Source organism: Ambystoma mexicanum, chromosome 4p (genome assembly GCF_040938575.1).
Source record: "Ambystoma mexicanum isolate Mex_15411 chromosome 4p, UKY_AmexF1_1, whole genome shotgun sequence".
Classification (NCBI taxonomy): domain Eukaryota; kingdom Metazoa; phylum Chordata; class Amphibia; order Caudata; family Ambystomatidae; genus Ambystoma; species Ambystoma mexicanum.
In genome coordinates, this window is record NC_090927.1 from 987,356,328 (window position 1) to 987,369,812 (window position 13,485).

Sequence of the window (13,485 nt, forward strand, 5' to 3'; positions counted from 1 at the left end):
AGTAGAGAAAGAAATTGGGTAGGTTTGAAAAAGCAAAGATTACGATGAGTGAAGCTAGCGGTAGAGAGAGGGGCGGGTGGAATTGGAAAAGATAGAGGAACGGAAAGTAGACCATGATCGGAGGAGTAGATGGAGTGAGCAGGGATGGATCCAGGGGAAGGGAGTGAAGAAAGAAATGAGGTTGAGGCTAGAGCTGGATTGGTGGGAAGGGGGCGAGGGGAGGAGGTTTAAGTGATAGGTGTCAATGAGTGACAGAAGTCAAGAATGAATAGACCTGGTAAGGAGAGGGAGATTAAAGTCATCAAGAAGAAAAAGGGGCGAGTACAAGTAACGGGAGGAAGACCAGACGGAGGAGGTGATTTCGTCCAAGAAGAGTTGAAGAGTACTACCACAGCACGCCTTAAGGTATTGGGGGTACGGGAAAAGTGAGTAGCAGAAGTGTGGAGAGAGGCAGGGCTAGAAATATTGTTGGGAGTGATCCAGGTCTCGGTTATACGGAGGAAATTAGCTAAATGGCAGGAAGAGCTCAAGAATGGAGTGGAACTTATTACAAATGGAACAAGTGTTAAGAAGACCAAGATTAATAGATGGCAGGAAGTCAGAAGAGGAGGAAGGAAAGCCGAGATTAGAGAGCTGCTCATGAACAGTGTTTTGTGTAAAATAACAGACAACTGCAAGAGCGCGACTCGTTTCACACAAAGAAGAATGCCCCTAACACAGGCTCCATCATGCGCAGTGCCTCTTCTAGTTCCATGGTGTGTCAGGGTGGAGAAAGTGAGCCGCGGAGAGCCGGAGCTGTATCACAGGCTCTGAGGAATTAAGGTGTCGTCCTATATCTGCAAATGTAAGCAGGGTGCATTAAGTGGGAAGAGCACGTGGAGCTGTGGGTAGGGGATGTGGCAGTGCAGACAGGGGCAAAAGGAGAGTCGGGTTGTGAACAGCTCTTAGCGTGGTCAGAAAGTGGGCTTGGGTCACTTGATAAAGCATGGGTTCTGAGCAACATGAATTTCTGCTTCACCCACCCAATACACTTAGCTCATATAAGCCTTCTGTCTCTACATGCCGATGTTTCTACTATTATGCTTTTGGCTCCGAGCAATGTGTCACTTGTTGCTTGACCTTCTCCCGGACATGGTCGTATAACGAGGTGTTTAGCCTTTGGCTCTGGGCTATAGTGCTTTATAAAGAAATATTTTGCTACGGCACGCTCAATAGAAGGCACAGGTTTGACAGGGGCTTATAACGTCTGTTGCAGGCCTCTTACCCCATTAGTACAATATCTTTCCACTAGCTCTTTTAATTTTGCCCCTGTGTTCGGAATGCTATGGCCCTTGGTGATGGTCTGTGTCGCTTGGTTAGAACACTGGTTGCTGAAGACAGTGGAGTAACAGAAGGCTCATAATCTGCACGTGTAACTAGTGCTCCACCAGCCCATTGTTTTACTGTATTTTCCCTGTTCATGATCTTCCTTTAATTGGTGAAATGTGAAGGGCTTATCCGATCGTTTTCTGCCCTCACCATTATGGTCAGAGCTGCAGTCGCTGAACTGCTAGCATAGCCTTCAGTTGTGGTTTACATATAGAATTACAACTTGGTACTGTAGCTATAGCTGTAGTAGAGGGATTCTGAGTGACAACTGACAGACAACAAGAGCCAAGCTTGATTTTTTTCTGTGATTTCATTAGGAACTCCAAGGTATGCACTGTAGTTGAATGCTGTCAATCTGTTATGTTTTCTATGGTCCTCCTGCCTAACTTTTCCATCCACCCTGTATTATATGTATGTACCAGTATAGCAAAGGTGTAGAGTGGGGACAAGAAGAGAATATATATTACATAAAGAATACCGAGGTCCCCCTTCCCACAGCGAGAAAATGCTGTGTTCTGCTGCAGTGAGGTCATAGCAGTTGAACATGAATTCCACAATCTTCTGCCACTACATCACAGCATTAGGCTTCAGCATTCAGATGGGGAAATGATCGCTAAAGCCATACATAACAGAACCATATCGAGTCCTCTGATTCAGTGCTGCACTCCGATCATTGTCAGTCTTTTACAGGCTGACAAAGATGATGTTTTCTGCAAGATGCTCAAAATACATTCAAGTCGTGTGTTGTCATGTATTGTAAATGGGACCATATTGCATATGACCTATGTACAATTGCACAAATTGTATTTATGAAATACTTGCAAAGCAAATTCGTATTCAGATGACTGCGTTATCATTTTGCATATGGAATACTTGTTTCGAAAAATCTAAAAATGAATGATATAATGGTGAAAACGGCTGTGGAGGCATACATACAAAACCAACATTTACTTACACAGGCACAACTGTCCGTAGCTTGGAATTGGGCCCGTTTGCTGGTAATTATAAGGAATCTGGGCTGCAGTAAGGGTGGCCTCTAGCTAATTACAGTACTCAACATTTCCATATAAAGCAAGACTATAAGGGACATGTTAGTAGCCTCTGCCATATGTATATCTCGTGCAAACTATGTAAGAACAATGATTCTGGACCCTGCGAATGGCATGTCTTGTTCTTTTTTTCCTTCTATGTGATTAGCCAGAGAAGCCTGGCCGAAATTACAGAGTTAATCCACACAGCCTTCCTTGTGCATCGTGGGATTGTAAACATGAGAGAGCTGAAGACCTGCGATGGTCCCATGAAGGACATGCAGTTTGGAAACAAAATGGCCATCCTGAGTGGAGACTTCCTTCTGGCAAACGCGTGCACGGGGCTAGCACAGTTGCAAAACACTAAGGTAAAGTCATATTTATTTTCCATCGTTCAGCACTGTGATAGTGTGATAAGACACGTTAGTGGCTGAGAGTTGAAGCCTTCACTGTGAAGAATATAGGTTTTTGTGAGTTTTGGTTTCCTGATGAGGCAGGAAATCCGAGAAATGTTAAAAACTGGGACGGGTATCTATTTGGGATGACGGAAGAAAATGCTCAGGGAAACGATCACTGAGCCTGGATACGCCAGTTGTGTAGTGAATACAACTTCAACAAAACTGCAAACAGCTCAAGTTATATACTTAAATTATCAAAAAAATACACCGGTTCTTTGAATTTCTGTAGTGTAGCAATCTTCTTTTTTAATTTTAATTTAATTGCATGCAGAAGCCCTGGCCCATGCATTTCGGATCAATAGTCAGTCCTTCTTCAGGGCGGGCTCTGTTCTTTACAAATTCCAGCGTGCTGTCCAGTTAGTTTCACTTGTTCGTGTAACGTGGCACCAAATTTGACTCGTAGTCATCATTGCACATTGTCCGTTTTCCAAATAGACGTCAATTTCTATCATGTGATTGTTCAAGGCAGTAGGGTGCAGAGGCACTAGTAATTTCAGTTTACTTAATCTCGCTGTGCTGTTATTAGTTCACTGCATATACATGTGGTCAGAGGTTAGTATGTAAAGTGGCCTTGTGCAGAAGTGTCTGCTTTCTTCACGTCCTGGCGCGTCTACCGCACATGGAAGCTATTTACAATGTTCAGTAATGCACGCATGGCTTTTTTTTTTAACATCTCTATTTTTGGCAGAAACTTAGTCATTGGGATTACGATATCATGACACAGTCCCGGTAGTTGTTTCCCCTTTGTTTATTTATTTATTCATTCAGATGGACTTACTTTCCCAGGTCATGGAGACGGAAATCTATGTTTTGTCATCAAATTCAAGGTATGAATATGGCAGCCAGAAATGGAACGATTCTATCGAATATTTTGCATGGGGTTTCTTAAAGATTCTGTTACTTTTCCCAGTATATATACAAACCCTGGAACTAGTTGGATGTTGTGTCCCAGGAAGCCTGGCTTAAGAAAAAAATAAGACAAAAGGCTTAGAAATGAGCAATTGGGGGGGGGGAAGCTGTACTGAAGGTGTGGAAAAGAACAGGCATGTACCATGTACTAAAGATTCGTGGTCAACTTACACTAGCTGAAGGAAGAAGTAAGGCTGGAGAGGACAACGTGTACATTATATAATGTTAGTGAGTCTTGTACCACACACTGTTGCCACTAGCATGGTCTGTTGGCGGCTCTGCAATGGGGGGGGGGTTGTTAGTGTGGGTTTGTTAGTGGGGTTGAGAGGGAGAAGAGCAAGAGAGCTATGATGTGTTGTTGGCAGCTTCAGTTTGGAGAAACCGGTCACTGAGCATTGGTGCTTGTTTTGGTTGGTGGCCGTCGTGTGGTGTTGAGGTCTGGTTGTGTATGGTTTGGTTTCATGTTGGGTGCTGTGAAGTGTGCATGGTTTGTTGTGCGGTAGAGGTATGATTGTGTGGTTAGTTCAGAGTTTAAGGGTGAGTATGCAGAATGGAGTTTTTAGTATGGTTCGTTAGTAGCAATACACTTTACACCACCGACAGTCCATCCAAGTGTGAAACACATCCCACCCCCAACAATCCACCCAAGCGTGACACACAAACCACCCCAAACAATCCATACACATGTAATAATCTTTCCACCCCCAAGAATCCATATGGCACAAAGTGTGCATGCAAGTGCAGTTGGTGTTGCTGTAATCGAGGTTGGCTTGGCTTGACTTGACGCATGATAATAAAGGGACCTTTTTTCGAATAATGTAAGAATACAGCAGTAGGGTGAAGTGGAATTAAGAATACTGACAATGTGAGAGTTGGCATGAGAGCATAGCTAAATGGAGAGCGTACTTTCTAATAGCTTGGATTAATAAATACACTTTGGTGAAGATGTTAATTGTTAGCAGCACCACATCGAGGAACGTCATAGCATTTGTGGGATTGGTTTTGAGATGTACCACTCATGACTGGTGTTAAACTTGCAGGTAATCTTATTCGGGCATTTGGCACTTACATCTCTCTTCCTAGACAAAATGAGTTGCAATAGCATTTTATTTGATTAATGTTTAGAACATCTTTCGGTGAACTACGTGCTCCCAAAATGTCTGGTCTCATTTCCATCGTTTCATTGATCTGGAGTAGCAGATATTAGAACATGTTTGTTATAGATGTTCTTTTAAACCATTGCTAGCAAAAAGTATGTTCTGTGGACAGACATAGCAACACTCATCAATTGTTGAAAATCAATGATCCTGTAAACCACAAACCCACACATTTTCACTTTTATAAATATAGATAGATGTAGTGTCTTTTATAAAACATGGAAAACTGCAAGTGATTTGCTTTTTGGTGAGTAGTGAAATTTTCTCTAGAGACCAGAACTTTATGTAATATTTTTGCATAATGGTAGATTCTGTGTGATTTCAATTTACTAAACCTAGCGATCTTGTTTTTATCCGTGTTTCTCCGCCTCTCTAACCCTTTCCCCTGTTTTGCTTGCATGAATGTTGTTTTGCCCTGTAAATATGCTTCTGTTGTAGGAACCCTCAGTGACTTGCACATATTTGACAATGCTATTGTGTCATCATTTTTGTTAGTCGCATGGAAACCCACCAATAAATCCAATAAGTTAAAGTAGGCAGCAGCAGTAGAGTCAGGCTTATTTCCATACAACTATGCAGTAATAGATCGAGAAACTGACAGTATCCCATCCCAAAAAGAGGCCCCCAAACATAGAATTCTCTGGGTTCAAATGGGGTTTTCGACAATGAGGTTCATATAGAAAGTTATGATACATTTAGAAGGGTGCATTAACCATGTACTTCACAGCAGATCATCCTCTGACCTTGAGCGGCGTGGTTTAACAGCACTATGTTGGGTCTGTACAATTACGCTCAGACTACCCACATGACAAACACTACATGGGGCAGATCTCTCCATTATATGTCACTGGCTCGGATGACTGACACCCCTACATAACCCTCATTCCTGTTCTCAGGCAAGAATACATCACACTTGTGACGTGTTGCGCAGCACTGGGTGTGCCTGGATCCCGTTGCAGACTAATGCCACACACAGCCTAAAAGGATTGCTGCTTCTGGTCAGCCAACTATGTTTTTGCATGCCTCTTGCCACATCATATCCATGGCTGGTGCTGCTCTGTCCATGCTCAGTGCTCATAAAATAGAGTAGTAGTAAAATAACTGTATTTTGGCATCTGCCATAAAAGCACAAGACCACACACCAAGTACAATATAACATATAAAGCACAATTGAAACAATAAAACCAATAAAAGCCAATTCATATGTGGCAGTTCAAAGGCAGTGCAAATTTCTTTCTTAAGTGCAATTCACTTTTTAAGTAAGACGATTGTATTGGAAGTACAACACTATTTTGAGTGCTTACAGAGAATTTTAAGGCATCTTTTGTGCCATTTAAGTTATACATTTTATATATGGGAACAAGCCACTTAAAACGTAGGCTCCTGTACAGGGGACATAGAAACAGGAAATTCGTAAAAACTTCAACAGCACTCCCACAGACTGTACACATAGTTTAGTCAGCTCTGCTCCAAGAGCTGACAACCTGCGGAAGAGGTAGAATCCCCAACATACCTTTCAAAAACAAGGTACAAGCCTCCTTATCTGGGATGCAGGATAGGTATTTTTCTTGACCCAGTGATGGTTTCAGCTCAAAATATTTTGATTTAGTGCCTACCCGACAGATCTTGTTGCCCTGTAATATCAATCCCTATAATTTTGCTTAATGCATTCTCTCGTTATCATGTGATCTTGAAAATTGGAATCAGACATTGGGGAGAAAGCAAGTTTCCTAATTAGGCTTGAGACATATTTTAAACCACAGTAATGTTCGAGCGCCATTTTGTGCAAAGGCGTCCAAAAAAGATTCTTTAAGTGCCGAGGGTAGGTGAAGTACACAGCTTATGGTAATACAGGAGGGCCTGCAATCTGGAATCAAAAGTCACTCCGTCCACCCCAAACTCTAATTTTAAAGGGAGAGATGGGGCACTTTTTGGTAGAGAGGAACTCTTTTAGAATAATGGTTTCCTTTTCCTCCAATCTCCCATGCTCAGTGACCCCAAATCTCTGCACCACAAAGGGCAGACGAATTTGCATAAGCCCCCCCCCCCCCCCAAATCTCCAGTACAGAGAGCACTACATTTCCATCATAGTAGTGCAAAAAGCCATGTACAGCAGGCCGTAACCTGCCTTGTACAATTAAGTGTGAATTTTTCAACATGTTTCCCCGAGTGATCTCTTGCATTGAAGCGTACTCCCAGATAGTCATAGAAATATACCCTCTCTAACATGTTACTCCCCAAATGGATTGCGGGAAAAGAATGAACACCTTTCTTGGACCAGAGCATAACCTTAAATTTAATAATATTTCGAGCCCCAGCCTGACGACTGATATTGAGTCACACAGGGAGAGTGCTTTCTGAATGTTGGTTCTTGTTTAACTGATCATAACCGAATCAGCAGCATATAGAAGAATACCCATTGTCTTCTCTCCTAGCATAGGGGCATCCATGTCACAAAGGGTTGGGGCGATAAAACAATCCTGCTTAATGCCCATAGATACAGGGAAAGAGTTGGTCAGAACTTTGCCTACGGGGGTGTGCACACGTGCATATGTACCACCGTGCAGGCCACAAATTGCCGCTAAAAGGTTAATAGGGACCTCCACATGGCATAGATACTCCCATAGCTTTGATCTAGAGATTGAATGAAAAGCTGCTCGCAGATCAATAAACAAAAAAAGGTCTGGATTTCTGAGTCTCATGCATTTGTCACAGATAAGGGACAGCCTAAAGATTTGATCCACTCGGCCAATACCTGGATGGAAACCTGCCTGCAGGTCTGAGAGTACCTTGTTTGACGACATCCAGTCCACCAACCTATGTAAAAGAATGTTCCCATTGATCTTTGCGGCTACATCGATTAGGGAGATAGGTTTCTAGTTTTGGGGGTCATTTTTACTCCTTTTTTTAAAAACAGGGATTATAGTAGCTCCACGCCATGTCTCAGGCACTAAGTTGTGGCTCCTAATATTTTAAAAAATACATGCAATAGAACAGGGCCCCATACTCCTCCTTCCGTACTAAACAGCTCCACGGGCATTGAGTCTGGCCCCGGCGCTTTGCCTCTTTTCAGTGAATGAATTGCTTCCTTCACCTCCTCTAAGGAGATATCCAAAACATAATGTGACATCAGAGCTTCCCACTCCATTGGTTCTGTGAAAATCAGTGGCTGGACAACCGGAATCCTGATAGATTGCTAAAATGTGAGTACCAAATGTCATCTATGAGATAAGGTATATCCATTTTGGATGACCACTTATTATGGGCGAAGACCAGCTTCCAGAAACCCAAGAGGTTTTTCCTTCTAACTTGTAATTGGAGCTCCTCCCATTTCTTTTTACAGAATGTCTCCCTTTTCTCACTCAGTAAAATTTTATATTGACATCTAGCAGATCTTAAATCTTCAGCTGCCTCATGTTCCATCTGAAAGGGGTCCCTAGGGGACCCTGACGTCTATGGAAACAAGGCGAGTCACCACACACACGATAGATAAACCAGACACGCGGTTGTATTCCCAAAGCTAGGGTTTATTGCAAAGCAAAAGTCTCAGTTGGCCAACTCGGTCTCACGCCCCGCGACGTGTATCTCTAGACCTCGAGGGACGCAAGAGAGATGAATTGCGTACATCAGTTACATATATACAAAATGTATATCAAACAATCAGCTATGACATGTTTAACACCCCCCTTTATTGGGTTTCTTTGAACTTAGTGTGATGATGGACATCTCCGATCCCTATGACACCTTCAAACATCTATTCTAGTAACAATTTGCAATTTGTTAGTGCGAAGGCATCTTTCACTTGTTGAATAGTACACAGCGCTTCTGCTCTTGGAAGCGAACTACATACGGGGGGGGGGGTTGCATTCCGGACCTTGCTATCTATCAGGTGCTATTCGCGTCCTGGGAGCCGACATGCGCTAGCGGGCTCAGAAAAGTGGGGGCCGTAAAATCAAGCCTTTAGCGGTATTATTCTAACATATTCTATCATATAACGAGACTGGCTGGCAGCTGTGAAATGATTAAATGCCCTGCAGCTCTGCTTCAAGGCTACATTCGGGAGGGAGCCGGGCATTCTTCCTGGCGCTGCCTACGTTTGTGTTTCAGCGAACTCTTGTTATCCTCACGGCCCTGCAGCCCTGTCCTTTTCACATACAGACAACAATGTTTCACAGTCGAGCAGTGTAAGCGGAAAATATACTGCAAATCAATAGGAACAGAAAGCAATAAGCAATGGTTAGAAAACAAAATGGCGGTTCTTGTTGCATCAAAATGGCCGTTAATTAGCACACTTGAAAACCTATATTTCGTCATATTGTGCATGAGACGGTTGGCCCACGGCCACCAAAATGCGTTTGCGGTTTCAAAGTAGAGGTATCCGTATTTCTAGACTGACACCTCGATTTCACAATAGACAATAGTTCTGACTTCTTTTGATGACACTCCTGATCAAACCACCCTGCTTGAGATGAAATCTTCCCTGGCCTCTTTTTACCTGGCTTAGTTCAAATGAGTTTCAGCAGGCAGGCCAACTGCTGCCAGAAAATACCAGGGAGCAAACCATCCCCTTCAGCAAAACATTTAAGAAACGGTACCAATAAGGTGTAGGCGCTGCTGAAATGGTTGTTTTTTACTAACGCTTCCATTGGATTCGCCTCCTGCCTGCATGGACATGAAACTTTCCGGGCAAAACTCCAGGCCCATCCTTCAAAGCATGTGTGGGAATAGGAGTGACAGCAAGTGATATCAGGAGGGGGTTGTGGTCGCTCCCAATTCGCTGGATGACTTGAAAGTCAACCACTAACCCCCAACTTTCTATATGTAGTCAAATATAATCAATATGGGTCTGGCAGTTCCCTGAAATATATGTGAGCCTTGGTGGGCATATCACGAGAGAGCCTACTATCTCAGGCCCTAGACCCCTCTGTCATCATTTCTCGAATTAATTTGTCGAAGAAAGCCATCCGAGGTATACAGGGCCGGCTGTGAGAGCGGGGAATCCCCCACAGGATCGTAGTCCCTGTATAGGAATATATATTCTTCTACAATTTAAAGCTAGGTATTAAAATCGCCTGCTAGCACTATATGTACTTGATGTGCAGTGCAGAGCAACATCATATTTTCTAGTTCTTCAAGATGGTTTACTAGGGCAACTGTAGCTTCCTCAGAGGGCCTCAGATAGATGTTAACAATGACGAGAATACTTTGGGAATCAACCTCCAATTTTACAGTAAGAATATCGGGGATGCAGATTCGACTAGAGTTTTGAATCCTATAAGTGTGTTTTGAAAACATGACAACAGACCCCTACTTGGCCTACCCCTTATCGACTTCCATGCTGGAGAGATGAACACTTTATAACCGCTTATCACTTCCGGTTGCAGAAGCAACTTCTCTTGGAGACAGTTTTTCAGATATGGCTGCAAATCCAAATCATCTTTTGTACTCTTAAAGCCAGCATCTGGAGTAAGTATCTGAAGTATCTGGAGGGTGGGCTTGCCAAATGGGCCAACTTGTTTTGCCGGGAATCCTCCTGCACTGGCTTGCAAACAGCCACCCCCAGAATATCCATACCCCATTGTGGAGCAAGGATACTGTGACATGGAGCTGTAAACAACTTCAGTAGCGTGCTTAGACGGGCCACCCTGACTCAAGGCCGACTTTCTTATGCTTGCTCTCTAGTTCGGACTTTGTAAGATCGATAATCAGGAGGGGCTGAAGAGCATGGTTACTTTGCCTCGCTTCACTCTTATTTGGAGCCACCTCAGCAAGTGTTAAAAGGGGTAAGTGCCAAGTATCATGTAGATGACAGAGGGTGTTTGGAATCTTGATACGCTTCAATTCCTCTGTTTGAAAGGGCAGTTGTACAGCTTAACAAACAAGTATGAAAATATAGATTTTTTTAGAAAGACTAAAATACACATTCTCCAGCATGGGGTCTGGCATGGATTCACATGCTCATGAATATTCCCCGTCGTCAGGCCGGGAATCCTCGGTATAGAAAAAAATCAGTATCAGTTTCGTTTCTGATCTATCTTTCTTAGTAGTAACCAATCACTGGTCTCTGGGTCATACTGCCCCCAGCCAATAACTGCCCTCTCCCTAAGCCCCGCCTCTGGCAGCCATCCTCAGATTTTTACTGCACGTTCAAGTGTTGGGAGTCCTCCTGCTGTAGCTCTCGAGCTTTTGCTGCGTTTTTGCGCTTTTTCAGGAGTTTTTTTCTCATTTTTCGGTTAAATAGAGCCTCAAGCTCCACCGTTTCTACATCCGATCAACAGGGATCCGTTTCGGAGTTTTCTACGCCCCTCAAGGGTGAAGTTTTCGTCGAGTTACGCTTTTGGAGGATTCCAGAAGTTCCAAGGCCTACCCCGGACATGGCACAGGAGAAAGGAAGCTCGACGCCCGGGAAGCTGTTCAGGACCTGCCCTGGATGCCAGCTTCAGAATGTTTTCAAGGAGGACGAGCATTCGTTATGCCTCTACTGTCTCCATGAGGACAAGACGCACATGGAGAAGGACTGTGCGTTTTGTGGGAACATGTCGGAGCGGACCATGAAGGATCGCCACCTCTGTCTCGCCAACTGGCTGGAAGGGAAGAGCCCGTCAGGCGAGAAGAAGAAAAAGAAGTCTGAGCGGTTTTCTAAGTCCTATGAGGGCCCCCCGGCGATGGGGGCCCAACAAAAGGCTAAGCACCGCGAGTCGCGGACACCGTGAGCGCCAAACTGTCGGGCTCCTTGGCTGCTAGGCAAGGCGCATCCTCCCCGGCGCCATCAACCACGAGCCAATGCTCTGGCTCAGGCAAGAGGAAGTCCGAGAACCCGGCGAAGCTTCTGGAGAGGCCCCAGTCGATCTCGAAGATTCCGGCATAGGGGGAGCGAGGCTCGGACCCTCCCCCCAAGGTGAAGGCTCCAGGCGTCCAGAAGGTGACGATGGCCTTAATTCACCCTGCTAAGACCTCAATTGAGGATGTCGCTGCGGCCCTGGCTCAGCCTGTGGAGGCTACACCAGTGGAGGCGCCCTCAGGACCCAGAGTCTCCCTGCCACCGCGGAGGGAGTCATCTTTCAGGCCCATTGAGAAGACCCCCACGAAGTCCTCGTTGGAAAAGGTGGGGGAGGGGCTGGTGGCCATCGTGGATACGGACACGACCTCTGAAGAAGAGCTCATCGAAGTCGTGGAAGAGGCCCAGCCCATCGGGAGGGATCCCGACGACGAGAGCGACGGTGTCGCCGACAAGGCTCCTCAAGAGCCCTCGCGCCCGTCGTTTCCGGCGCCACAGGACACTTCGGCGGCCATTTTGTCAGCGATTCAGTCCTTCTGCTCGGAGATAAGGACAAGGTTGCCCCTTCCGCCGACGGAGGTACCTGAGCCAGACCCGACGGGGGAACCGGAGCCAGGACCTTCGGAAAGTCCACCGCCTAAGAGGACGACGACGCATCCTACGCCATCTCTCCCATCTCTGCGGCCGGCTCTGCCTTCCCCCCGGTCTATTACCCACGGGGATGATACAGGCACGGACACGGCTACGACAGGTACAGATGACGACGGAGGCGACGATGGGACGTGTCCCCCGTCGCCCCCTGCTCGGGTGTCCCTGCCCGACGAGATTGGATCCTTTCATGCCATGATTTCCAGGGCATCCAAGCTTTTCCAGCTCTGCCCAGAAGAGAAGAAGAAAGAAGGGTTCCTTTACCAACGGCGCAAGGCTAAAAGGAAGACGGTCCTCGCCGTACCGCTTCTTGATGACATCTGGGATGAGGGGCTCGCCCTCCTCAAGAACCCTGCCACGGCGCCGGCAAAGAGGGACCGGTACGAAAAGAAGTACCGGGTCCCCAACGCTGCCCCCTTGTGCCTTCGGGCACAACCTACCCTGGATTAGGTCGTCTCGGCGGTGGCAAAGAAGAAAGCTGGGGGGGCATCGGCATCAACTTGCCCGCCGGACGGCGAGGGCAGGAAGTTGGACACGATGGGACGACGGATCATCTCATCCGCAGCTATCAAGGCGGCCAACGCCCTGGCTATCGTAGCCTGCTACGACAGGGAGTTGTGGTTCAAAATCGCCCCTCTGTTAGACTTCCTTCCGGACGCCAAAAGGGCTGAGGCCCTTGAAATCCTACAGGAGGGTGAGATTGCTTTGGACCACGCCATCACGGTGGCAACCGACATCGCCGACACCGGTTTCCGTCAGTTGGGCAACGGCGTTTGCTTGAGACGACGAGGATGGCTCAAGGCCACGGATTTCCGCCAGGACGTACAAGCTAAGGTTTTGGACATGCCCTTCGACGGGAACAACCTGTTTGGGAAGGCGGTTGATGAGTCCCTTCAGGCCATCAAGACAGACACAGAGACTGCCCGGGCACTGGGAGTGCTCCAACGACGACGGCCGTCCTTTCGGAGCTCCGGAGGCAGACAAGGTGCTTCCAAGGGATCCGGCAGTGGCTCCTCCACGTACCGCCAAGCGGCAAGATCTTCGTCCCAGGAAGCCTACAGGGGACGCGGCAAGCCAGGTGGTGCCTGTCGTCGTCGGCAGGGAGGTCAAGGAGGCAAGGCGGCCTCCAAACAAGATTG

General features: G+C 46.2%; 1 protein-coding gene across 1 annotated transcript in view; it reads left to right on the forward strand.

The window, feature by feature from the left end:
* The window catches only part of PDSS2 (decaprenyl diphosphate synthase subunit 2), a 1,501,454-nt gene that overhangs the window by 758,427 nt on the left and 729,542 nt on the right, over positions 1–13,485 (forward strand). Inside the window, exon 3 of the mRNA XM_069606567.1 lies at positions 2,566–2,764. Within this exon, the coding sequence (XP_069462668.1) occupies positions 2,566–2,764 (199 nt within the window). The remainder of the gene's footprint in view (positions 1–2,565; positions 2,765–13,485) is intronic.